At 35.4% G+C, this 25,065-nt stretch overlaps 1 protein-coding gene across 1 annotated transcript; it reads left to right on the top strand.

Moving 5' to 3' along the window:
* The first annotated feature begins 234 nt into the window (after nt 1-234).
* Nucleotides 235-24,545, top strand: HMMR (hyaluronan mediated motility receptor). The gene is made up of 18 exons (XM_026696333.2): nt 235-350; nt 3,526-3,624; nt 7,196-7,284; nt 7,710-7,790; nt 9,457-9,645; nt 12,010-12,093; nt 12,319-12,407; nt 12,733-12,804; nt 13,852-14,033; nt 15,481-15,599; nt 16,849-17,063; nt 17,715-17,831; nt 18,196-18,354; nt 19,104-19,250; nt 19,981-20,080; nt 20,839-21,015; nt 22,616-22,778; nt 23,026-24,545. The coding sequence occupies exons 1-18, from the start codon at nt 305-307 to the stop codon at nt 23,058-23,060; spliced, it is 2,163 nt and encodes a 720-aa protein (XP_026552118.1). The 5' UTR covers nt 235-304; the 3' UTR covers nt 23,061-24,545.
* The last annotated feature ends 520 nt before the right edge of the window (nt 24,546-25,065 follow it).

Raw genomic sequence — 25,065 nt, 5'->3', positions numbered from 1 at the left:
CAAACTGTCAATTATTTCTGTTCACATTTCATTGCACTCAGTATGGGAGGTCTAAACTCATATCGCACCACGCCTAGCTTCGCAATCTTTATTATTATATTCTACTACCTATTAAGAACTTCTTAACCTAATTATGTCTGCCCACCTACGGCGCATGCTCCACCGTTGAGCCCTGATTTGTTGATAAATTGGTCGGTCGGATTATCCGATTGGCTGATTCGGGCGTATATTAAAGTGGGCGGTATCCTGTTCAGTTTTTGAATTTGTTCTGGACGTTCTGGCTGTGGGAAGTTGCGGGCTGACTATGTCTTTTCCGAAGGCTCCGATCAAGCGTTTCAATGAGGCACCAAGTAAGTAAATGGGTGCTGGGCCACGCTGGGCTTGGATTGTTTTTCCGAAGGAAAATATCTTTGAAAATATCTTTTTCGAGCATGATGCAAAATATGCGCGATAACGTGTTGCACCTCTCCTTCCGCCTTACTTTGTTGCACTGTGCAACGTTCTGTCTCCAAAAATAATCGTGAATTGTACGAAGTTCCGTTGTTGAGATGTTTAGGGTATCATTATTATATCACCATTTCCTTCCTCTATCATGTAATAAAGACAGCCTTACCCAATCCAGAACTTTCTTAACGAAGTGGATTATAATTCCCATTATCTCCAGCCAGCATTACCATTGGCCTGCAGAGTAACAAGGTAGCAAAGCATTGTTGGGAAAAAAAATCTTGGAATTAGTTGGCACTAGTGCATTAGGATAGTGCTATGATCAATGTAAGTAAGTAAAAACATTGAAAAAGAAGGTGTCTGCTTATAATAAATTAAACTACATATTTTTAAAATATATATTTAGCATCATATTTTCACTGAATTATTACAAACCTCACAAAAAGTAGAGATTAAACAGATAATTCATTTGCAAGTGGATCAGAAAAAAAAAACACATTTCAATAGGTTTTAGTGCATCCAGCTCTAGAAGTGATGCAAGGTAAAAGGTTGTCTCTTTTGAGCTGAATTTGACTCCTGATAATTTCATGGCAACATTTTACAAGTGGTTTGTTATTGCATTCTGGATTTTAAAAAACAACTCAGCTTTGATTTTCCTGGAAGTTTCCTACTCAGATTGTAACTCTGATCAGTGCCAAACCAAGACAAGGTAAGAGCTAGAGTTTCCTGTTGCTTTAATATCCTAAATCTAATGTAATCCTTGGCAGTTGTGCACTCACATTCCAGAGGCCTGGAATGTACCATTAGTAGTTGAAATCTTAGGAAATATTTTGTACTGTAACTGAATACAACATTGCTAACAAAATAAATCTTCAAATGAAATGACCTTTCTTCTGAAGGAAGAAATCAAGGTTCCCAATAATTTGTGAAATCTCAGTTGTGTATATTGTTAGATTGAAACATGGCTTATGACTCCATGAATCAATTCCTTAATTAGTCATATAGTCCAGTCTTCAGCCACCCAGCTTCAACATAGACCCAGCCTGCTGGTAACAGATCAGCTGGCCAAAGTCACTGTGACATTAAGATAGGTGGCATATAAATTTAATATATAAAAATGTTGCAGAGATCTTATTCTTTTTAAAGTGAATCTGGGTTCTCCATTGACTTTGCTTGTCAGTTGCAAAATGTGATCACATGACCCTGGAGCACAACAACCACTGTAAATATGAGTCAATTGTCAAGCATCTGAATTTTGATCATGACTGTATGGCAGAGACCTGAAGACCATCTGGCTGGCAGGAGGCACGTGCACATGCATGGTGGAGCTGAGCTGGGGTGACAGCACGCGTGCCCACAGAGAAGGCTCTGCATGCCACCTGTGATATGTGTGCCATAGGTTCACCACCATGATCCTAGGCTTCTGAATTCAAGTGCAAGTAAATCTGCATTTGCCTTGGTTATGCTGATTGGAAGAAGGCTTAAACCTTTATCTTACACATATTCCCAAATTAATTACATCCTCTCCGGAAGGAGGATATGCTGACAGAAAATGAGTTCCAGTCAGTCAATTAATACTGATGGTACTCCTCTCTAAATTCTTTTAAAGTACAGGTAGTCTCTGCTTATCAATGAAATTGTGCACAGAATTATGTCATAAGCCTTTGCAATTGTAAGTTGAGGCATTATGTGACTGCCAACGTTTTTTTGAGGTAGTCGTGTTGGAAGTTAAAGCCCGTCCCCCTCCTAGAAAAATGAAATATTTTAGGATATACTAAAAAGGCAGAATATTTCCCCTAAAAGGGAAGTAGAAACTCAGGCCCCCACCTTTGTCATTAATGCCTGGGCCAGTCTATTTTACATAACAAAGATTTACCTCCTTCAGGCAGACCCATAATAGGAATCCCAAAGCCCTTTCATTACATCAACATCCAGCAAGGCTCAACCAAGCCTCGGACTCAGGACAGCCTGTATGGCTCCATGGGAGTCTGACAAGCTCAAATTCAAGTCCCAACAGAGGGCATAAAACCAAGGGACTCTCAGCATCTCTTCCCTTTTTTCTCAGGAGCTCCAAAGCATGTAATCCTGTTCACCATTAAACCATCTTTCCAAGCAGTTACCATGTTTCCAGTGTCTTTCTTCCCCATTTGGAACTGAACCCAGATGGACATTTCTTTCAACAGTTGTTAAGCAAATATTGTGGTTGTTAAGTAAATCTACCTCCCACACACACTTCAGGAGTAATTTTTTCAGTCTAGACTCTAGACCTGTGATGGCAACTCTATGGCATACGTGCCGGAAGTGGCACACAGAGCACGCAAGTAGTCGACCCAGCTCAGTTCCATTGCGCATGCACACGCACCGCACACCAGCCAGCTGATTTTGGGGTATTTGCCGCACATGCACGGGGGGCGGGGCACATACAGGAGATAGAGGTGGGGTGTGTGCGCACTGCATTATGGGTGCAGGCACACATGCACATGTACATGCATGCACTTTCAGCACGCGATGACAAAAAGATTAGCCATCACTGCTCTAGACTCTAGTAAATGATGGGCAACAAAGCAAGATACTCCCCCAATGTTTCTGCAATTGAATTGGATTTCAATTCCCAGAATCCCTCAGCCAGCCTAGAATGTTAGGAGTTGAAATCCACTCATCTTAACTTTGCTAAGTTTGAGAATCACTGCTTTAGAGGTGCTCTCAAATCGAGAATTTCTTTGAAATTGTGTGACAAAAATTTCAAACAGTATTCTTTCCAAGTAGTCCATGGTAGATCACCCAAAAGGATAATGTGTTCTTTAAGTGCTAATTGTATCAAGGTCTCAAGTTATATTTTTGGAAACAGATGCAATTTACCTTCTCTCCCTATGCTGGGGGCACGTCATTAAGAGTTCATAAATATTCAAAGGTGCCTTTTACATTTAGTGGAACCATGCAAATAAGAAAAAAAAACCCACAAGATAAATATGAATTTCAAGTTAAATATAATCATTTCAATAGATTATATTTTTTAAAAAATAAACTTATTGTAACTGGAGCTCTGACTCTGATTAATATCTGTCTCCTACCCATCTCTAGCTTGTGCCCCACCACCCGGCTCTTATGATATCAAAACTTCAGACCCATCAAAAGGACCTGTGTCTTTTGAAAAGTCTCAGCGATTCAAGATGCAGATGGGTAAGTAATTGGGTTATGAATGGCAATGGCTTTTGCAAAGTTTCTTCATCAGCTTTTTACTTATATGTATGGTTGGTTGGTTGTGTCTGGAGATTGTCTGTTTCTAATTAACATTGTAGTTTGTTCATGTATACTTGCTGAATGTTGAATAACACTTTATACACTGGGGTATGTTTCCCAATTGATCTGCTCTGTAACAACCCCCCAAGAACATAGCAGAATTTTCCTATAAAATTCTAGGAGCTAAGAATTAAGCAGTGAATTAAGGCTCAATGCAGTGTCTAACTTAATCAACTGGCGATCTTACTCAAGATTGTTTTTTCTTAATTTCAAGAGATAGAGTGGGATAGATAAACAGGTGCATCAACAGATGGTTAGCAACCTGACAGTGAAGTAATATAAAAACAACAAAATTCAGAATGTATTACATAAGCAGTACAGTGAGTAATTTATTTTTTTCTTAAAAACTACCTACTGGAGATTTTGTTTTAAATTTGAAATTGCTGAAACGATTCTAAATAGCATTAGCACCCTTAACACTTTTTTTTGTAAATTTTATTTGAGTTTTCACAAAGAGAAAAAAAATACAAATAAAACATCTTTTTGGAAAGTAGTGTAATCCCAGGTTACATTTCTTCGTACAGGCACAAATTCAGGTTCATGCTCATTTTTATATTCTATTCCATATCTTATTACTATTTTACATTTTCTGCATAGCTTCTCCCCTCTTTTAATTTTTTCAATTTTATTTTAATTATCTCAATTCAAATCATTGTATTTATATTTTTTGTCTCCTGTTTCAATTATCTATTATCTTTTCTCATTAAACAAAATTTCTCCTGTAGTTACTGATTGGAGTATGACGCCTTTATATCTTTTCCCTAAAGTTGTAACATTCAATATAATACATAACTTCCATTCGGATTCTGCTTGGTACATTCTTAAAATACACACTGTATTCTTAGAAAAAGAAAAAAATATAAATGTATATAATTAAAACATTCGATTCCAATTCAGTTGTATCATTAATATTAATATTCATTAAAGTCTTAACATCTTTAACATTACTTTTAAATTAAATATCATACTTCTATGGGAACAATTATAAGCTTTCCATAGTTAATTCCCCCCTCTTCACTTATATTTTATAAAACATTAACTAATTACAATGTTTCCGTTCCTTCCTAATTCAATTTTCTCATTTATTTTATTTCACTTATTTTATTCACAAACATTTCACTAAATTACATTAACTATTTTATCCCTCATTTTAATCATACGTTGTTTTCAATTTTCTAAAGTTATATCTATTACTAATATAACAATACAATCTTATGTACCTTTACAGAATCCCTTTTTCAGTTAGATTTTCACCCATTATCTCTAAATAGGTCCTGTTTCTCTATATCTTGCTCCTGTTCTTTGTAACTTCTTTTCCTTTCCTTCTTCCCTCTCTTCTTCTCGCTCCCCTTTTTACCCCCTTGTCTCTCTACCTCAGTTTCTCTCTTCTGTATTCCCCTTTTCTGTTGCTTTCCACTATTATACTTATTTTTCAAATTATTTTTCTTTTCTTTGGTTGTTTTTTTAAGTCTTAAATTCTCCATTCTCTATCCCCCCTTTCCTTTTTCTTCCCCACATAAAATTACTTGTTCATTAAAGATGGCTTCTTCTTTGTCCGAGTCTTCTTGTTTTGCAGTCTTTTCTTGTTTCTCATAGTTCCAAATCTCCATTTCTAAGAATTGAAAAATGAAGCCAAAAGAACCCTACCCTTCTTGTGCATCTTTTTTGTACTTTTTAAGTTCCATTTTCAATTCATCCAGAAGTGGTGCCATTGTATCAATTTTTAAACAACCTCCCGATTGATTTTAGTCATTCAAATATAATAACCAAGAATCCAAAGATCACCAAATAATCCAAATACACGCAAGCTGTTTCTTTTTTGCTCTTTTTTTTTCACTTTCTCTTCCTGGGGTTACTATTTAGTTGTAAAGTTTCAGTTAAAATGTATCTTTTAGAAGTCTTGTTGAAGTTTTACTGTAGATTCTTTTTAATTCCAGGCAGTCTCCTCCCTCTTCCAGATCCTGCCCTTATTCTTTTTCTCTCCCTTCCTGCTTATGAAAAAGAAAATTTTTAATGTCCAGAAATCTTTATTATCCCTTTGGCATTTTGTTTCATTTTCAGCTTAATTGCCTATTGATGTCAAAGCGGATTTTTCCAATTTCTTATTTAAGTCTCTTAGTTGTCAGTATAGGGAAGGAGAGAGAAGGAAAAAAAAAGCCAAACCTTTCCCTTTTTACTTTCCTTAGCTGCTTCCGACTCTTCTTTGGGAACGATGTTATTTTTTGTATGTTTAAATTCCAGGGTACCTTAGTTGTTGCTTTTACAATTTAACCCGGTCAGCCAAAACTTTCGCTTCTTATCTTCCTCCTGCACATTCTTTTCCTGTTGAGTTCTCCTTTGTGGTGGCCATTTCTGACCACCTCTATAACCGCCTTTGGGAAAGAGAGTAATTGTGGATTTCTATCTGTCGCCGAAGCCCTTCAAACCGGAAGTCCCAGCACCCATAACTATTTATCTTATACAAATTGGATTTTAATCAAATGTTTAAATAATTGCTTATGCTGCTTTTAAATAAGGCAGTCCTTGACTTAACAATTCATTTAGTGACCATTTGAGTTACAATGGCACTGAAAAAAATGACTTATGACCATTTTTCACATTTATGACTGTTGCAGCACATGTGACTTCCAGTTGAATTGACAGCTCCAGATCATGTGATCACCATTTGCAATCTTCTGACAAGCAAAGTCAGTGGGGAAGCTAGACGCACTTAACAACCATGTTACTAATTTAACATGTAGTGATTCACTTAGGAACTGCAGCAAGAAATGTCATAAAATGGGGCAAAACTTAACAAATCTCACTTAGCAGCAGAATTTTTGGGCCCAATTGTGGTCGTAAGTTGAGGACCACCTGGCATACAGAAAAAAATTACATTTTTATTTTACTGTAACTGTGTCCAATTGATCTTGGTTTACTAAATTATATCTTGCAAAAATATGTGTATGTGTTTCCCTGCCTAATTCCAGCATTTTTATTCTGCCAGCTCACATTTAACATGATTTTGTTAAAACAAAGCAGTCCCTTTGATCTTTTTAGCTGGAAGACTCTAAATAGCTTAAACAAAAGGAATCCTATATTTACTGGAATTATGCGTTTAACAAGTTAACATTTCTCTTTGGGGTTCACATTAATCCTCTTACAAAACTGTAAATATGCTTGCATTTGTCATGTATAATAAGCTTTCATGGGGCATGGAAATGAGGAAAATGATAATGTTATTTTTTTTTTAAATGAGATCATTGCCAAGTGGTTCTTGTTACATACACCATTGATTTGGAACATTTGGAAGTCAAATAGATAATGTGCCTGGTTTTCTATTTCAAGCTTTCTTCATAAAGTGTCTCTATTTTTTAGTGTTTCAGTGTTGAGCTAATAGCTTTGAAATATATTGGGAGAAGTTACACTCTTTAGGATGGAAAATGAAACCTCTTATTTTATATTTTTGTAGAAGATGTAGGTGCTCAGCCAAATCCAAGCAACATGAAACCAATCCCTTCCCCGGCAACTACAAGAAAACTTCCATCTCTCGGTTCAAGAGTAAGAGTCATCTTCTTCTTTCATATGTTCAGTTAGCATTATTTTGTACAGGATGAAAGATTATTTTTTTCTAAGTAGGATTTTTTAAATTTACAATAGAATATGTAATATTTGCCAGTAATATTAATCAAACTTAATCACATTAAAGGAGACAGAATTTGGCATTGTAATAATTATGACAATTGTTTTACGAGGTGGGGTTATAATTTAAATTGTTTTTCAAAGTATTTTCACCAAATGTCATTAAAGAAATAGAACTATGCATCTAGGGTATGATTTCACAGCAGTTGGTGTGTTTCTCAGCTATGTGGCTATTCAAGCTGCACTTATACTTTTAAATGTTGTTTTCATAAAAAAATGAAAGCAAAATCTCATTTCAAACTTGCAGAGTTTTAACTTTAGTTTTGTATTTCTTGAATTTAAAGCCAAAAAGCATGGGAATAAAGTCTGACAAGAGTCTGACTGGCATTAAAGAATTGAAAAAACAAAAAGAGCTGGAAAAGGAGGTATGAATCAACATTACTTTGAGTCTGATGTGGAGTCAACATCATTATTAAGATTGATGATCTTAATAAGCTAGCTGTGCAAAGTGGGCTTATAGTTTTTTTTTTCTTAACCATATGTTTTTATCTTGTATGCCGGGGTTTCTTAAACTGTTGACCCAATTGCCAATAAAGGAGGGTATTTGTAGCTCATAGCTGAAATGAGGGGGTCCTTTGTATTCTCTGAGCTTATTTGTTTTCTTGCAGACATTTCATTACTCATGCTAAGTAATGTAAAAAGTTAGCAATCATCCCTTTCCTAGAAGAATAAAATACTCTAAGAAATATTAAAAAGGCAGAATATTATATTTCCATGGATGAGAAAAAAGGAGAAACAAGTTTCTAAAGACAAAGCAACTTCCTGCAGCTCCCTGCCCCCCTTCAGCTCCAGGGCAATGGGATTAAGACATGGACCTCAGGATATGATAGGATTAGCCCTCTACCCATCTCACCACATGGCGCCTGGGAGGATTACATCATTTAGTACTATTCAACCAAGCTTGGGACTCGATAACTTACAAAGTTACCCCTGCATGGCTCCATGGGAGTCTAACAACCCATCAGAATACATTTCTTGCCACAGGAACAGGAAGCAAGTTCAAAGCCCAACAGAGGTTATAAATCTCTCTCCCTCTCTTACCCATGTGCTTTTTTGCCCAGGACCTCAAATCATGTGATTCTGCTGTCCTCCACTAAACCATCTTTCCAAGCAATCTCCATGTTTGCAGTGTCTTTCTTCCTACTTGGAACTGAACCCAGATGGATATTTCTTCCAACAGTAACATCATCAGTGCTAATAAGGATGTGGTTTGCTGTCAATTTATATTCTATGACTTTCCATGTCAATGTTGGTGGGGCTGGTATTATAGATTCTTTGGTTGGGCTGTTTACTGTTGATTTCTTTGGCAGTTTCTTGATTGGGCCATTGTTTACTTGATTGTTGATGTGATATGGAATTAATCTTCGCTGATCTGGGTGACGATTGGGTCTTTTTGTTCTCTTTTTGGCTGATTGTCTCTTGCATAGTATATAGATGTAAATGTCTTTGTGTCTATTGATGGCTATATAAACTGACACACTCCTTTACTAGCACTGATGATGTTGCCTAGTTTGGGTAATGAAACATCTACAAGGAAGCTTAGAGAGCACCAATGACCCTTTAACTCTGTTGACAAATTCTTCCATTACCCTTATGATATTTCTAAATTATGTTACGAGTTGAGTGGTCTACGAATTTCATAAATAGGGTATCGGTAAAATTCCATATTTTTTCCAGATATTTGATGGAAGAGCTGTCTGATTGTTAGTCTTTGTAAACTAGCCTCTAGTTCAAGAGAATGTTATAAATGATTTCATTTATATCTTAAATTGTAGGAGTGCATTAATTACTTTCTCATTTTATTTAACCTGTATTTTGTGATTTAAATATGCTATCTTGAAATTATTCAGCTAAGGAGAAGCATATCACAAATAAATATATGGTTGCTTCTTTCAATGAGCATGCAAGGAATGGAACCTTTCAGTCCAGTTGGTTTTATATTGGCAATAAATTCCCATGTGTTTTGCCAAACTATATAGATGGACTTGCTTTCTATCTAAGGTTTCAGTTAATTTCATCCTGTTTGAGTAGATTCGGATCCTAATTGGAATACGTGCCCAGCAAGATAAAAGATTGCAAGCCCTGGAGGAAGATCATGCCAAGTCTGAATCAAAGCTGTCTGCTGCAGTCCGTGAGAAAAACACTCTTTTAGCAAATATTTCTTCTCTAGAAAAACAGCTTTTGGAATTGAGAAAAAGCAATGACTTGCTCAAAACAAAGGTGCATATCGATATTCTCTTTAAAGTCATCAGAACACCTTTTCTGCAATTTATAGGCTTCTGCATTTATAGTTAGAAGATAAAATATAATGTAATATAGATATGTAATGTATTCTGTGAAGATAGATGTTTTATACAGGTTACCCTTGTTTAACAACTGCCCTGTTTAGTTACCATTTAAAGTTACAATGGTGTTATAAAAGTAACAACCATTGCTTGCACTTATGACTGTCACAGTGTCCCTGTGATCATGCAGTCAACTTTGCTTACCATTACAGTGTCCTACAGTCCCATGATTACCATTTGTGAACTTCGCAGCCAAATTTCCAACAAGCAGAGTGAACGAAGAAGAGTAAAATCGCAAGTTGCGGTCATATGTCTCAATTGCTATGACGAATTTGCTTAACAACCAGAGTGAAAATGAGGTCATAAGTTTGTTATGGTCATGATGTTTCACTTAATTTTCCAATGGAGTTGTTAGTTCCAATTTTGGTTGTTACACAAGGAGTACCTGCACACTTAAAATACACATGTGAAAGTCATTTATTCTATAGGAGTATTATGGTAATAATGATGTGCGGCAAACTTATGCATGTTTGTAGAAATTCATATTAAGTGTTATGAAATAGGATTTGTTTTCAAAATAAGGCCACAGTTGGAATACTTTATCCAGTTTTGGTTACCACCAAGTAAAAAAAAAAATGTTGGACTCTGGAAAGAGTGCAGAGAAGAACAACAAAAATGATTAGGGGACTGGAGGCTAAAACATAAAGAACTGGTTGCAGGAATTAGGTATATCTAGTTTAACGCAAAAAAGAACTAGGGGTGACCTGATAGTGTTCTAATATATGAGGGGCTGCTACAAAGAAGGTTTTCCAATCTGTTTTCCAAAGCACCTGAAGACAGGACAAGAAACAATGGATAGAAACTAATCAAGGAGAGAACCAATCTAGAACTAAGCAGAAATTTCATGATAGAACAATTAATCAGTGCAACAAGTTGCCTCCAAAAGAAGTGGGTGCTCCAATGATGGAGATTTTTAAGAAGAGATTGGACAGCCATTTGTCTGAAATGGTACAGAGTTTTTGCTTGAGCAGCGGGTTGGAGTAGAAGACCTCCAAGGTCCCTTCCAACTTTATTATTCTGTTATTTCCTTTCAAGAGGCAGTTCAGTGAAATGTTAGGACAGAGTATGTTTTTCTTGACCTTCATAAGTTTTGAGATGGCCAAGGAATTTGGAGGACTGCCTTCTTTCTTTTTCATGCCACAACTTCTACAGCAGTCTGGAGTTTTCACGACTTTCCATAACTCCAAGAGGAAGGAGCATGAATGAAGTCCCATTGAAATTGTTTCAGACTGTGTAGGCAGCCAGGAGGACTTCAGAGTGGCGGAGAAATTCAGAGCAGAAAACATAATCAGTTGAGGTCTCTGTCACTCTCAGCAACACAGTAAAAACACTAAGAGAAATCAGAAAGAAATGTTCAGGTACCCCCATGAATTAGGTTAAAAAAAATTGAATGCTTGCAAAGCAGATTTCAGCACAAGATTTACCGGCACTGATGTATGAATAGTAATTATTCCATACAAGCAATTGCATATGTTATGTATAAAGTATACTAGCCCTGAGCATAGTGCATATTTTCTGTTTGCTTCTACTTGAATTTAAAGGAAAGGCTTTTATATTTTTATAATGAGCTGTAGTGGAGCATCTTCATGAAATATTGGTATCACTTAGGTATCTTATGTACAGGTAGTCAGTCCTCAACGTACGACCACAATTGAGCTCAACATTCCTGTTGCTAAGTGAGACATTTGTTAAGTGAGTTTTGCCCCCATTTTACCACCTTTCCTGCCACAGTTGTTATTTGAATCACTGTAGCTGTTAAGTTAGTAATATGGTTGTTAAGTGAATCTGGCTTGCCCATTGACTTTGCTTGTCAGAACCAAAGGTGATTTACATGACCTCTGGACCCTGCAACTGTCATAAATATGAGTCAGTTGCAAAGCATTCTGAATTTTGATCATGTGACCATGGGGACGCTACAGTGATTGTTTGAAAAATGGTCATAATTCGTTTTTTTTTAGTACCATTCTAACTTTGAACGGTCACTAAATGAACTGTTGCAAGTCGACAACTACCTGTATTATGATAACTGTTAAACCTCACTTATTTCCAGTGGAGAATCCAGAGATGTTTAAAACTGTATTTGAGAGCAAGTGTTATTGAACGCAGGAATTTCTGAATTAGGCATAGGGTATTATTTTTCTATTGGAATCAGATATGCCCAAGTCACATTTTCTTGTGTTGTTTTTGAAGTGAAATTTAATAATAAAACTGACTTACTCTGCCTTCTGTCATTTTTAAGTGTTTTGAAGATGGAACCCAGAAGAAAATGCACAATCTATATTTAGAATTAATGAAGCTTAGGAACAAAATAAATGCAAAAAAGGTATGCATATTACCGATGTGGATTACGTTTTCTCACTTCTTAAAAAATTTGCAAGTATCACAAGCTAGTATGTTATGCCTATAGTTTTCACTAGAGAATATGAATTAGAACTATTACTAGTATTATTATGTTAAGTTATTTTTCATACCTTTCCTAGCTTAAAGAAAGTTTAGGACAGTCATAGTTCCTCTCATAATAAACCACTGTTTGTTGATGCAATTTTAGATGGTTCCTGTTAAAAATGGAGACATGGAAATTAAACTAAATGCGCCCCAAGGAATTGTGGAGAAAAAACTGGCCCAGCTGGAAGAATTGTAAGTTATCTCATAAATTGTCAAGTACAAGCTATTTTTATTAACCTTGATGAAATGTAGTTTGAGAAGAACATCTTTTGGGTCTGGTATCCTCGGTATACTATTGGTACCCAGCTTCATTTCTGTCTGAGTTGGACGTGAGAAACTACTGAGCTACTGAATCTGTGTCTGGAGGCTGTTTGAGCCTAGATGGGGAGGTGCAGACCAGCTTAATCCTGACAAGGTGTTAATTCAATACAAATATCCTTTTTTTGCCAGCTTGAAGCTTGGGATCTATTGTATCCTTTTTTCTAAAATTTAATACTCTGATCAAATTTTATTTCAGAACAGAAATAGAGAGACCAGCAGAAGAGAAATATGACTTGGAGAAACTCCTGGAATGTATTGTAGAACTTGGGTAAGTTAAGTTGTACAAAAATTATGAGGGTTGTTCTCTATCTCCTAATAGAAGTATATTTAAATATTTGTATGTCTAGGCATGTTAAATGAATGAAAATTATAGATAGGCACATTGCTCATGAACCCTGATTTTTTCAAGCTACAATTTTATATGTGATAGATGGATCTAAGTTCCCAAATGGCTATCCTAACATACTAATATGTCTACGGAACCATGGGGGATGTTGCAAATATTACCAATTAATATTGGTGACTGGCAATACATCTTTTCTAGTTAAGTGTTTAATTTTAAATTTGTATAATGGGGAGATATTAAATCGATATTGCTAGATATGCATGTAAAAACAATAGGAAGCATGCATTCACATTTTCCCCTTCAAAGTAATAATTTGTATAAGGCTACATGTATCTTGAACACCTCAAGGACTGCAGAAAAGTAAACTGATTGAAGTGACTATTTTAGTTGTTTGTTCCTCAACATGACTTTTGCAGAAATTCAGATCAGAAAACCTGTCTATCCATTTAACCATCTATCTACTGATTATCACCTTATCATATCAAATATGTCAATATTTTCACATTAAATCTTTTAAGATTTCAGCCTGTGAAGCACTAAATTCAAATTAAGATCAGATAGGACTGCTGCTTTTGACCATTTTGACTTATTTTTGGACAATTATTTTTCGTGCTTCTGAAATTGTTTTGTGATGATTGATGCCACTCATGTTGCTGGGTACAATGCAACTGAAGAGTCAGTGAAAATTTTGGCTGGGAACAGATATAATCTAAACTTCAACTAGAAGCAAAAAGGTGTGATATAGAAGGAAGATACTGTGGTTTAACTTCAATGGTTATATATGGCTACTACTACTTGACTGTATTTCAGAAGAGATTACTTTAAAACAAGTTACAATAAATAAGACTCCTCTCCAATTAATTTGTATATCATACAGAAGAAAATGAGCTGGAATATACTTCTTTCACCAACCAAATTATAGTAAAACATAATGGCAAAATTAGTGTGATTTTTCTTTCTTTCCAACAGAAATGTTGCAGAACAAGTTTATGATAAATACCAGCTGCATATCGTCCAACTACAGGAAATAATAGAATCCAAAAACAAGGACATTGAAACATTGGAAAGTACTCTTTATCTGAAAGAAACTATGCTATCTACACAAACTGAGGAACTGAATGGAAAGTACAAAATACTTGAGGAGCAGAAAGGTAACTCCAAAAACATATATATTACTGTATAAGAAAATAAACCGTTTGTTAAGACTTTTGAAAACTATTTCTAAGTTTGGCTAAGAAATATTTTCTTTCTTCCCATCATGACAAATGAAAATAAAAAGTCTATTATTAGATGAAAGAATTACTAGATGGAAATGTCTGATCTTAAGCCAAACACTATCTTGAGAGCAATACCATTCTTCTTTAATTGGATTACACACTAATATAGATTATAACAGGAATATATGTCAGAAGAATTTTTTTATACTGACTTCAGAGTTGCTTCATCCCAAATGCATGTGCTGTGGGCTGGTTTCTATGTTAATCTGAACCTTAGAAAGGGATTTAAGGAAACTGCTTTTGGAATATATTAAGCAACATATAATTAGGTGCTTAATTCAACCATACTGAAAGTTGTAACATGAGCTTTTTATCTTGTTTCTTAGTAGTCAATGATTTCATAAGGGGATCAGATCACCAACGTACTTGTTTATGCATTCAGTTTTCTAACTTGAAAGAAGGAACCCATTAGCCTTTCCATTGGTGTTATAGATTGATGTTATAGATTGATTACTAAATATTGATATGAGCTTCATTTAGCATCACATTAATTTTCTTCTACCTGCATCTTTCTATAAAAGGTTCTATAAAAGGTTAGGACAGTGTTTCTCAATCTTTAAGATGCATGGACTTCAACTCCCAGAATTCCAGCTTTGCTTGAATGATAAGAAGCTTTGCTGTCTGGGAAATTCTGGGAATTGAAGTCCACTCATCTTGAAGTTGATAAGGTTGAGAAATACTGGGTTAAGGAAATTGGGGGCAGGGAAGTTAAGAAGTTAAGGAAAGGGAACCCAGTTTGCCTAAACTGATATTCCAAAGCCAGATTGAACTATTGGAAACATTATGCAAATAATCTCTACTATAATCAGGACATTGCTAAATCAGGGCAGAGCTAACAAAACACTTAGGTGCTTTGTTCACACCTCAGTTATATATTCTGTATACAACAGAAAAAAAATCTGTTAACAGTTATGCTAAGAAATGTACTCTTTTTGCCTTTAACAGCCTGATATAAAACTTTAGAAAGTGCTCTAAAATGTGTTGCTGTTTTAATGGATCCCAGCTGCATGAATGGAAAATGGGAAAATTTTTTTGAAAAAAAATTTAAAAACCCACTCTGGAAATCACTTTTGCTCTGTCAATTGCGTTTCTAAGAAATAATTCATGTTTGAGAGCTTCTAAGTAGTTCAGATAGTATTCAGTGGGCTCTAATAACATGTTATTATGAAACAGTTTATGGGGAGAAACCTAAGCTATCAGATTTTCCTGTAATAGTAATGGCGATAGTAAAAGTAAAAATCAAGGAACATAGAAATTATGAAAATGTCAATAGAATTATATTTATATGAGATCTTATATAAAAAGTAAAGTTCTCATTTAGAGAAATGTGTCCATGAATATGAAGAAAAGGAGCAAGTTATGAATGCTGAAATACAATGCTTAAAAGAAAAACTTTCTACAGAAGAACAGGAACACCAAAACCAAAAGAAGATTTTTAAGGTAAAAAAAAGATTAAGATAATTAAAGGTTTGTTGTGTTTATAAATGCATAAAATTCTGTATGTATTGAGCATTCTCTGGGTGTTGCCCAGTTATTCCATATAGTTTTCTACGTGGAAGAAGGAGTCTATGTTTCCTAAGATTTCTGACCCTCTCAGTGGCATTCAGTTCCATCAGATATGGTGTCCTTCTGGACAGTGCAAAGATTTAGAAGTGGAAGGCATTATTTTACAATGATTCTGGTCCTATCTGAATGGATGATGCATTCAGATGTAGGTGTAGAGGTTTTAGTTGAACCTCTATAACACATGGAGCCTAGCTCTACATTCCTACTGTTTAATATCTACCTAAATTTTTGAAAGATTATAAGCCAGTTTGGGGAATACAATCATCACTATGCTGATGACAATTACACATTTGTGAATAGCATAGATCTCTTGGTCAAATGGATATGAAGGGCCAAACAGTTCAAAATAAGCTCAAATTCCTGGAAGATGGAATTACTTATAGTGATGGTTGAAATTTGATTCCAATCCCTAAATTGCTTTGGGATGTGGGAAATATGGGGTCCCCCCTGAATTCATTAATTATGCTTGAGCAGATGGTGTACCAGGTGTAGGTATTTCTGGAGTAATAAACCTTACAGCAATGATAATCCCTGCTACTGAAGATGAGTGAGAGTGTAATAGGTTAAAAAGTAGAAGCCCAACTATTAACAGGTGGAAATATCTTTAGCTGTGTTATCTTTATGCTAAAGTTTTGCTGCAAGTTACCAATTTTAAGGTGATTTTAACCTTTTTCAGCTTTTCATGGCTTGACATTAAGGTATTTGCAGGATCATCTCCCCTAAGCAGAAACAATCTATGGAGAGTGTTCACCCCCAAAAAAAAAGCTATTCTGGGTGGATCTCTATGTCATGTGTAGAAGGAAAACTAAAAATCTTTGATGGCACCCTACGGTAGTATCTTGACTTGAGTTTTTAGAAGACAACTCCATCTGCTTTTTTTTTCACATGATATTGTACAGTGTTATTATTTTCTTCTATATAAAATTAAAATCATATTAAGTAGGATAGCAGAAAAATGCTGTTATAAATAGAAATGTAAAAAATAAATGGGAAGTCTGAGTAAATTGTCACATGTGAAGGTTGCAAGTTCTTGCCTCATTCCTTCTGTTAAATATATTTTTCAGGTGGGGGAACAACTTGTTGTTAATGGCCATATTTGTATTTTTGCTGATACCCACTTCAGGAAACTTCAGCTGATATGCATCAGAAGTTACTTAAATTCCAAGAGGAGGTAGCTAAAGAGAGAGAGATACTAGAGATAGAATTGAAAGAAGCCATGGAGGAGCTGGATAAATTGCACACCAAAGAAGCTAAAGTTGAAAAGCTTTTAAAGCATTTGGAACAGGTTAATGAATCCCAAAATGAGGAGTTATCACAGCTGGAAGCAAAACTGCAAAGGTTTGTAGAAAAGCAGGCTCTTATTGAAATTGTATCAATTAGCTAATAGGATTATAGAATAGATTTCCTTCTTGAAGCCTGTATTCTCAGATCTCTTCAAATTCCCTTTGGAAAGAATTGGGATATATGTGCTAAGAAGGACCATAATTTTCCCATTGAAGAAGCAGAAGTATGACCATGAACTAATGGATAATGTCCTTCTCATAAATGGCAGATAATATACTACAGTCCAGTAGTGCATGGCTTGAGATCACAGGTTTGTCCCCAGAGATTCCCAAAGTTATTACCAAAGTGTGAAGTTTTATATGACAGGAAAAGAAAATGAATATGTAAGAAATAATCATGTCAACTTTTGGTTTAAATTAAACATACTTTTATTGAAAACTAAGCATGGGAGTCAAAAGATTTTGTATTGTCTTTTCTACCCTTTTCTACCCTACCCTCCTATATTTCCCAAATGTTTCAAGCTATTTCTAGAGTTTCATAATACAGATTTCCAGAGGTCTCCCCTTTCCCATCTATTTAAGTATGAACTAATTAAATCAAATTTAAAATAATAATTCTGTTACCCTACACTCTGTAGCTTCCAATTCAATCAGTAGCTTTTGGAGTGCTAATATATTAACACTTGAATATTATTACTTTGTGCAGGAAAAGTGTAGAGTTGGAAGAAATGGCTGCATCACACAAGAGTACCATTGAAAAGCTGCAAGAGGAATATAACCAGCTCCAGCTTAAATTTGGAGAGACTGCCACTGAATTTGAAAAGTATGTCTGTACCATGGCATAGAAGAGTTGGAAGAGTTTTATTTGTTTGTTATTGGGAATTCTTGTCTTTCCATAATCTGGAAGCAGGCATCTGTTTCAGATTTACTGTACAGAAACAGAAGGATCAACATCTTGTACTGTGTTTCCTTGCTTTAGGTAGCAAAGGTTCACTGAAGTGAACAAATTTCACTTTAAAAATGAATAAGCTCTATTGTTTGTGTCTCTTAGTACAACCTGTCATACATGAGCTTTGGGATAATCCTTTGTATCTGGATGGTGGGTAAAAGTTTAGCATAAAGATGATAGAGAGTAAGAATACTATGCACAACTCAAAAGAAATGTAAACTTTTAAAATCTTTCTTAGTTACAAAGTCTGCATGACTGAAGAGATTGCATGCCTGAAACAAGACAAAGCTAATATGCAGGAGAGATTAACTGAGATGAGTAGGACAGTCCAGAATGTGACTCATGCAATGCAAGAAGAACGGCATTCTAAAGACCAGGCAAAAGAAGATTATATGAGGTATGGACAGTTAGGAAATTTTGCCAAAATGACTTGACTACAAAGACTGTACTTGGTGTTTTGGGGCATTTATAGAATCAGATAATTGAAAGAGATAGTCTATCTCATGAAGTCCAACAACTTTCTTTACATGGGAATTTAAATTAAAGTATCAATGACAATTGGATACCCAATCTCCATTATATATTCAGTGAAGAATTCCTCTCTTAACTGATTCTATTATCAAACTGCTATGACTTTAATTGGGACTTCCCCCCCACCCCAATATTTTCTTCTGTTGTGTTCTCGTTTGACTGCTTAAAATTATGTAGTTTCCATCAAAATGCTAGTTTATAGGAAATTATAATTCCTATCAAGTTTATTTTGGATTAGTTTAAGATAATAAACTACTTGGATAAGATTTTCTGTCTTGATTCAACCAGAAAATTTGCAGGTTGAGTGGAAATTTTATAAAAATATATAGCTCCTTTCACCTCCAGCTCTGCAGAATGTGAATTATATATTGCTGAATTAATATCTGCAATGATTTCAATAGCAAAAATATTTAAATCAGAGTAGCAGATTTTTGACTGTAGGATTTTATTCTATAGAAAAACAATCAAAAATCCTAGGATTTAGCTTCAACATCCAAGGTGCATTATCAAAAGACACAACAAGTATTTGGAATTAAACAATTTGTTTTATCAATTATTGTAGCCTTTTTCTGAAAAGATGTTTTCCAGTATCTGAGCTTCTCTCTTTATTTTAAGGATGCTTCTTGACAGTCAAACAAAAATAGAACTAAAAGATGCGGAAATAGACAAAATCAAGGAATTGAGCACTATGCAAATTGCTAATTTACAAGCCAAACTGGAACAGCAAAGTGAAGAATTGAACAAAAAAATTGAAATAGAAAGGTGAGTTTCAGCTGTCTTGTGTGGGAACTTCAGATGAAAATACTTTGAGTCTTTGGGAGAAAAAGAATGTGAGTTCTGTTCACATTTAAAATAAATCACATTCTAAGCATTAGAGCAGTAGTGAGCATCCTGGGACTCTTTGACAGGAATACCTGATTTTTTTTTTCAGATAAACCTAAAGTTGGCTATTGGATGACTTTTAATTGATCCCAGTTCCCCCAAATCCCAGATAAAAATATGGCACAGTAGATAAAAAGTAATTTTGATTTAATTTACATATAAATTACATTTAGTAGAATATAGTCAATATTATCAGTGTATGCATTAAAAAATACCTTACTGCCCCATATTTGGAAAGGTTCTAGCATTCAAATGCTTCCAAGGTGAAGGGGTTATGTACTTTAGCAGAAATTGGCCAAATTTCCAAAGCCAGACATTTTATTGTAAACCGGTTTGAGAAGCTTTGGCATATAAAAAGAAATATAAATATATTAATTAAATAAAAATATTTTTTTGCTGTCATCCTACTCTGGGGAGTAGGGAAGAGGGAAAAATAAAGGGGATGTCAGAGAAAAGGGCATCAGAAGAGGGGGAAAAACCCTCCAAAAGAGAAAATATTGTCTTATCCCATCCATTGGCATGCTGTGCTCCAAAAGAATGTGATTCCAGGGGGAATGGCTACCTGCATACATATATTTAGAAAACATATGCAATATTTTTTTATCCCCAGGAAAACCATTACAGAAAAAATTGGAGCAGATTACAAAAAGAATATAAAAACATGGCGTGCACTCTATGAAGACCTGTATAATAAAGTAAAACCTTTTCAGGTTAGTCCTTAATAAACGCTGATGGGTTTGGCCAGTTTTTGATAAAATTATTATTTTGGAACTCCAAAATCAACCTGGATTTTTATTTTTGACCTGGATGCTCCCATTGTTTTAATACTGCAGATGCCCTGTATTGATGGATGGCACTTCTACTGAATTGATTATTATGATTCATTGCACAGTTAATCAGATGTTCAGTCTGGATTTGGCATTTTTCTTCTATCCTATTGAATTTTTTCCAAGGGCCTGGAATAGGCAGATGTTGATGTTTGATAATGTTAAAGGTATCATTACAGGATTTAAGATGTTCCAAGTAAAGCTGCCTTTTGCAGTTCACTGATGGTAATTTTCTGGTGACACTACTTTGAACAAAGATAGTCAAGTGATGTTCCAGTTGTTTTTGGGATTGTACTCAAGGAACCTATTTACCTTTACTACCTTACTTTCTTTCTGACAGTCATTCTCTTTCTATTTGAAAGGTGTTTGTATTTTGTTATCTTCTCCAATTATTATTTAAACATATGTTTAGTCTGATGGTAGAAGATTTTTTCATCACAAGTATGCGCAGAAAAGCAATTCTTCCTATATCATTGGTAATTGTACCATATGTGGAGATTGCAGGGCCCTTCTGAACTATGAGAGGTAGCACAAGTGAGAAAGAGATCAGCACATCCTATTTTTATGGATACTATTGAGTTAATCAGGTACCTCAGTTGCTGGTCATCATGATTCAACATATATTTTACTTTGCATTTCAGCAACAGTTAGATGCATATGAGGCAGAGAGAAATGCCCTTCTAAATGAGCATGGTGCAACCCAAGAAGAACTGAACAAAATTAGTGATGCTTATGCTAAGTTGCTGGGCCATCAGAATCAGAAGCAGAAGATCAAACATGTAATGAAACTGAAAGAAGAGAACACCCAACTAAAACAGGTTTGCTACTCCATGAAGACACAGATTTATGTTTATCTGCGATAGGGAGAAACAGAAATGAGGTCAAATTGTGAGTAAAGAACATCTATTTAGCAATGGCACTTAGCCATAGTTTTTGACTTATATACCACTCCCTAATTTTACAATGTCAACATATTGCCCCTAACAAGCTGAGTCCTCATTTTATCAACCTTAGAAGAATGGAGGGCTGAGTCAACTTTAAGCTCCATCAGGATGGATCTTCAGATCAGAGTTAGCCTGCAATATTACATTCTAACTATTGTGCTACCTGGATCCTAATATATAATTTAGCAACTATATATTAATCAACTATGAAACAATCAAACATATGGTAAAGGTAGACATTCATGGAACTGTAATAGTGATAAGATCCACAGTTGATAGAAATGAGTAGAAAAATGAAGATCAAGAACAGCAACTAGTAACATTTGCTGGAGGAAAAGACATGCCTCAAATTAATTGTTAATTGTTAAACACTAGCCATGTGAAGGAGAACAAAAGCAAAAAGGAATAGGCAATTAATCCATCAAGAACTTGAACAGTTCATAATATATGCCTGAAAGGTGGAAGTGATAATCAAGATCAATGTCTCATGCTATATAGATAGTACAATATAAAAGACTAGACAAAATTAGGCTGATAAAACAAGACTCAAGAAAATAAAAGTCATAGTTTCTCAGCTTCAAACATAGCTAATTGGATTTTTTTCCTTCTCTAGGTTTAGTTGATATGTAAAGAAAAACCTTTTGTTCTTTGAACTAAAGATTTCAGTATAAAACAACAGTAATCCTATACGTGTATGTAAGTATAGTATAGTATAGTATAGTATAGTATAGTATAGTATAGTATAGTATAGTATAGTATAGTATAGTATAGTATAAATACAGTGCTCTTCAACCTCTTGTGGTCTTCAGCATGCTTTTCCAGATCCTATCTTTGTCCTCTTTGGGATCTCGACCATTTAGAACAAGGGTCTTCAAACTTGGCAGCTTTAAGACTTGTGGACTTCAACTCCCAGAATTCCTCCTCCAGTCATGTTAGCTCAGGAATTCTGGGAGTTGAAGTCCTCAAGTCTTAAACTTGCCAAGTTTGAAGACTCTTGATTTAGAATGATAGATAATCCTTGATTTAAACATTCGTATCTTAAAACTAACGAACTCTTTTCAACAGCCATGTTTTCTTCTCCATTTTATTTGCTAGAAATTTTTCACACTTCCATTCCAGTCCTTTCCACTGATTTCTAATTTAAAAAAATATTTTTCTCACTTTGATGTCAGCTCAGTGCAGAAGCCACTTCTTCTGTCTCCTAATATATGAACCTTTCTTGTAAATCAAAGTGAATACCTACTCTTGACTCCTTGCTAAACACAAAAGTTTGCACAAACTGGTTCCAAAAGATTTGTTTAGATTAGAGCAGGGCAGTTTTGATATGTGACAACAAAGATAGCATAAATTAAAGGTACAGGTCATGAGTGTTTCGAACGTCATAAACAATATCACTCAGCTTTTTGGTGGGTACATATATTGTCTTGTTGCAATATCTGGAATTTATCTTGCATTGGGATTTTTTTCTTTTTAGGACTTATTAAAGTTGCGTGCCCAAGTAGCAAAGGAAAAACAAGCAAGGGAAGAGCTCCAAGATCAAATTAATGAAATTCAGGGTATTAGGCGATTTGATCCTTCTAAAGCTTTTCAGCATCCTAGCAAGGAAAATGTTGCTCCCAAAACACCCTTTAAAGAAAGTGAGTACTTATAAGTATCTTCTATAAATATTAATAACTTGGGCCTGGGGAATTAGTTTGATGTATACATCAACTAGCAAAGTAGCTTTAATATGTTTATTCTTTTAAGCACTATCAATGTATTGTTTAATTGGTGCTTAATTAACATTAGCAGCAGTAATTCCAATTATTGGATAGATCAGAAATGCAATGAATATTAAATCTTCTGTAATTAAAATAATTTCAATTAATTGATCTTATTTAACAGGTAATGGAAACAAAAATCAAGCTGTTCTACACTGATCAAGAACAAATTCACACTTGATTCATCTTTCCAAGAAAGTATTGTCTACTGCCTTGTGTGCTCAAATCTATATTTCTACAATAGAAAGTTGTCTTTAAATATATATTTTAATACAGCAAGTAATTAGTACTTTTAAATTATCTAAAACACAAATGGCCGCAGCAAATTCTAAAAATATTAATAAGGTACAATTATCAAACATTTAAATGAAAACCTAGTAAGTTTTGTAGCCGACTCAGTGCACAAAACCTAAGTGAAACTTCTTTAGATGCATACACAGGGTATGTTACATAGTTAAACTCTTGACTTTTGTACAGTATTTTAAAAATTGAAACAGTTGTTTCAGTGATATAAATAGCTTATAGTTGTGGAAGTGCTTAGTCTTCAAACATTATACAACTCATAATTTCCCCCTTTTTAAAATTACCATGCTAATTTTTTTCTTCTGAATTGAAGTATGTATGATTGATTTTAAAGATTTGTCTGCATTAGGTTGTAGTAGTAGTTGGTTTTATTATTGGCTTATCATTTTATTAAAAGAAATTTATAAGACTCACAATTCCTAGATGCTTTCCTAAATCATATTTTAATTTTAGAATATGTAACTGTTATGTCCTTTAGTTTCCTATTAGTCTATGTCTTATTCTATAGACAGAACAAAGTGTGGGAAGTCCCCTCCGCCAGAATGAAATATTTTTGGGGATATTAAAAGAGGCAGAATATTGCATTTCCCCAAAAGAGAAATGGAGAAAAATCTTAACAAAGGCAGAAAGCAGCCCCAGTCTTCCTGTTATAACTTCAAGCAGAAGTCTCATGTCTTTAGAGATGGATATTTTGTACCTATTAAGAAAACCAGCCTATCCTATTCATAAACAAAATGCCTTCAGCTCAGTTCCACCAGGCTGGAATTGATGGGATTAAGAATTTACATTCCCACACCCAAATTCTAAGGATAGGGCATGGCCTTGTAGAAAATTAGCACCCACCCCTCTCTTAGAAGAATGAAATATTCTAGGAAATAATAAAAAGGCAGAATATTATATTTCCTGGATGAGAAATGGAGAAACAATGTTTTTTTAACGCAGGAAGCAGACTCACTCTTAATAGCCCCCCTCCTCCTCAGTAGCCCACAGCAGATGTCCACACTTAAGAGATAAAGAGATGGGTCGGTTTATTCATAAGCAAATGCCCTCACTCAAGATCCTTCAGGGCTAGGCCATAATAGGAATTGCCCAAAGCCCCTTCATTACATCACCCAGCAAGATTCAATCAAGCTTGGGACTCAAAACAAATCTACAAAGTTACTCTGCAGGGCCCAATGGGAGTCTGATAACCAATCAGGATAATTTCTTGTCACAGGAACAAGAAGCAAGTTCAAAGCCCAACAGAGGTTATAAATCTCTCTCCCTCTTACCCATGTGCATTTTTTTGCCAAGGACTCAAATCGTGGTCCTGCTGTCCATCATTAAACCATCTTTCCAAGCAATCTCCATGTTTGCAGTGTCCTTCTTCCCACTTGGAACTGAACCCAGATGAACATTTCTTCCAACAACCTTTAGAACAGTGGTTGCCAACCAGCGGGCCGGGGACCACTGGTTGTCTGTGAGAAAATTTTGGTGGTCCGCAGAGAAATGTCACCCCCTAAGCAATTAATCCAGGCTGCGTGGTAGCACAAGGCTGCGCCGCCCACATGACCCGTGGGAACACAAGACTTGCATCACTTGCATTGTGAACAACACGAGGTAGTGAGGGGAGGGGGGGAAGGGCAGAGGGGGGGACTTTGCGCCTGGCCTGGCCACCGGGCTGCTCCTGGCTGCACGCAAGGAAAGCAGCAAAGATCTTCCTTTCTCTACCCCAAACTCCGCTAGAAATGAGTCTTTAGGACCCTGCAGGGCCTCCTGCTCCAAGAGGCTGTGCTGGCAAAGGTGGTGGAGTTTGGGGGGGGAGAAAGAAAGACTTCTGCTTCTGCTGCTTTCCTTGCATGAAGTCAAAAGTCTCTCACTC

The sequence above is a fragment of the Pseudonaja textilis genome, chromosome 2 (assembly GCF_049901715.1).
Source record: "Pseudonaja textilis isolate UNSWEBS1 chromosome 2, rPseTex1.2, whole genome shotgun sequence".
Lineage (NCBI taxonomy): Eukaryota > Metazoa > Chordata > Lepidosauria > Squamata > Elapidae > Pseudonaja > Pseudonaja textilis.
The sequence above is the reverse complement of the archived record's forward strand: the minus strand, read 5'-3'. Positions and strand labels throughout refer to the sequence as shown.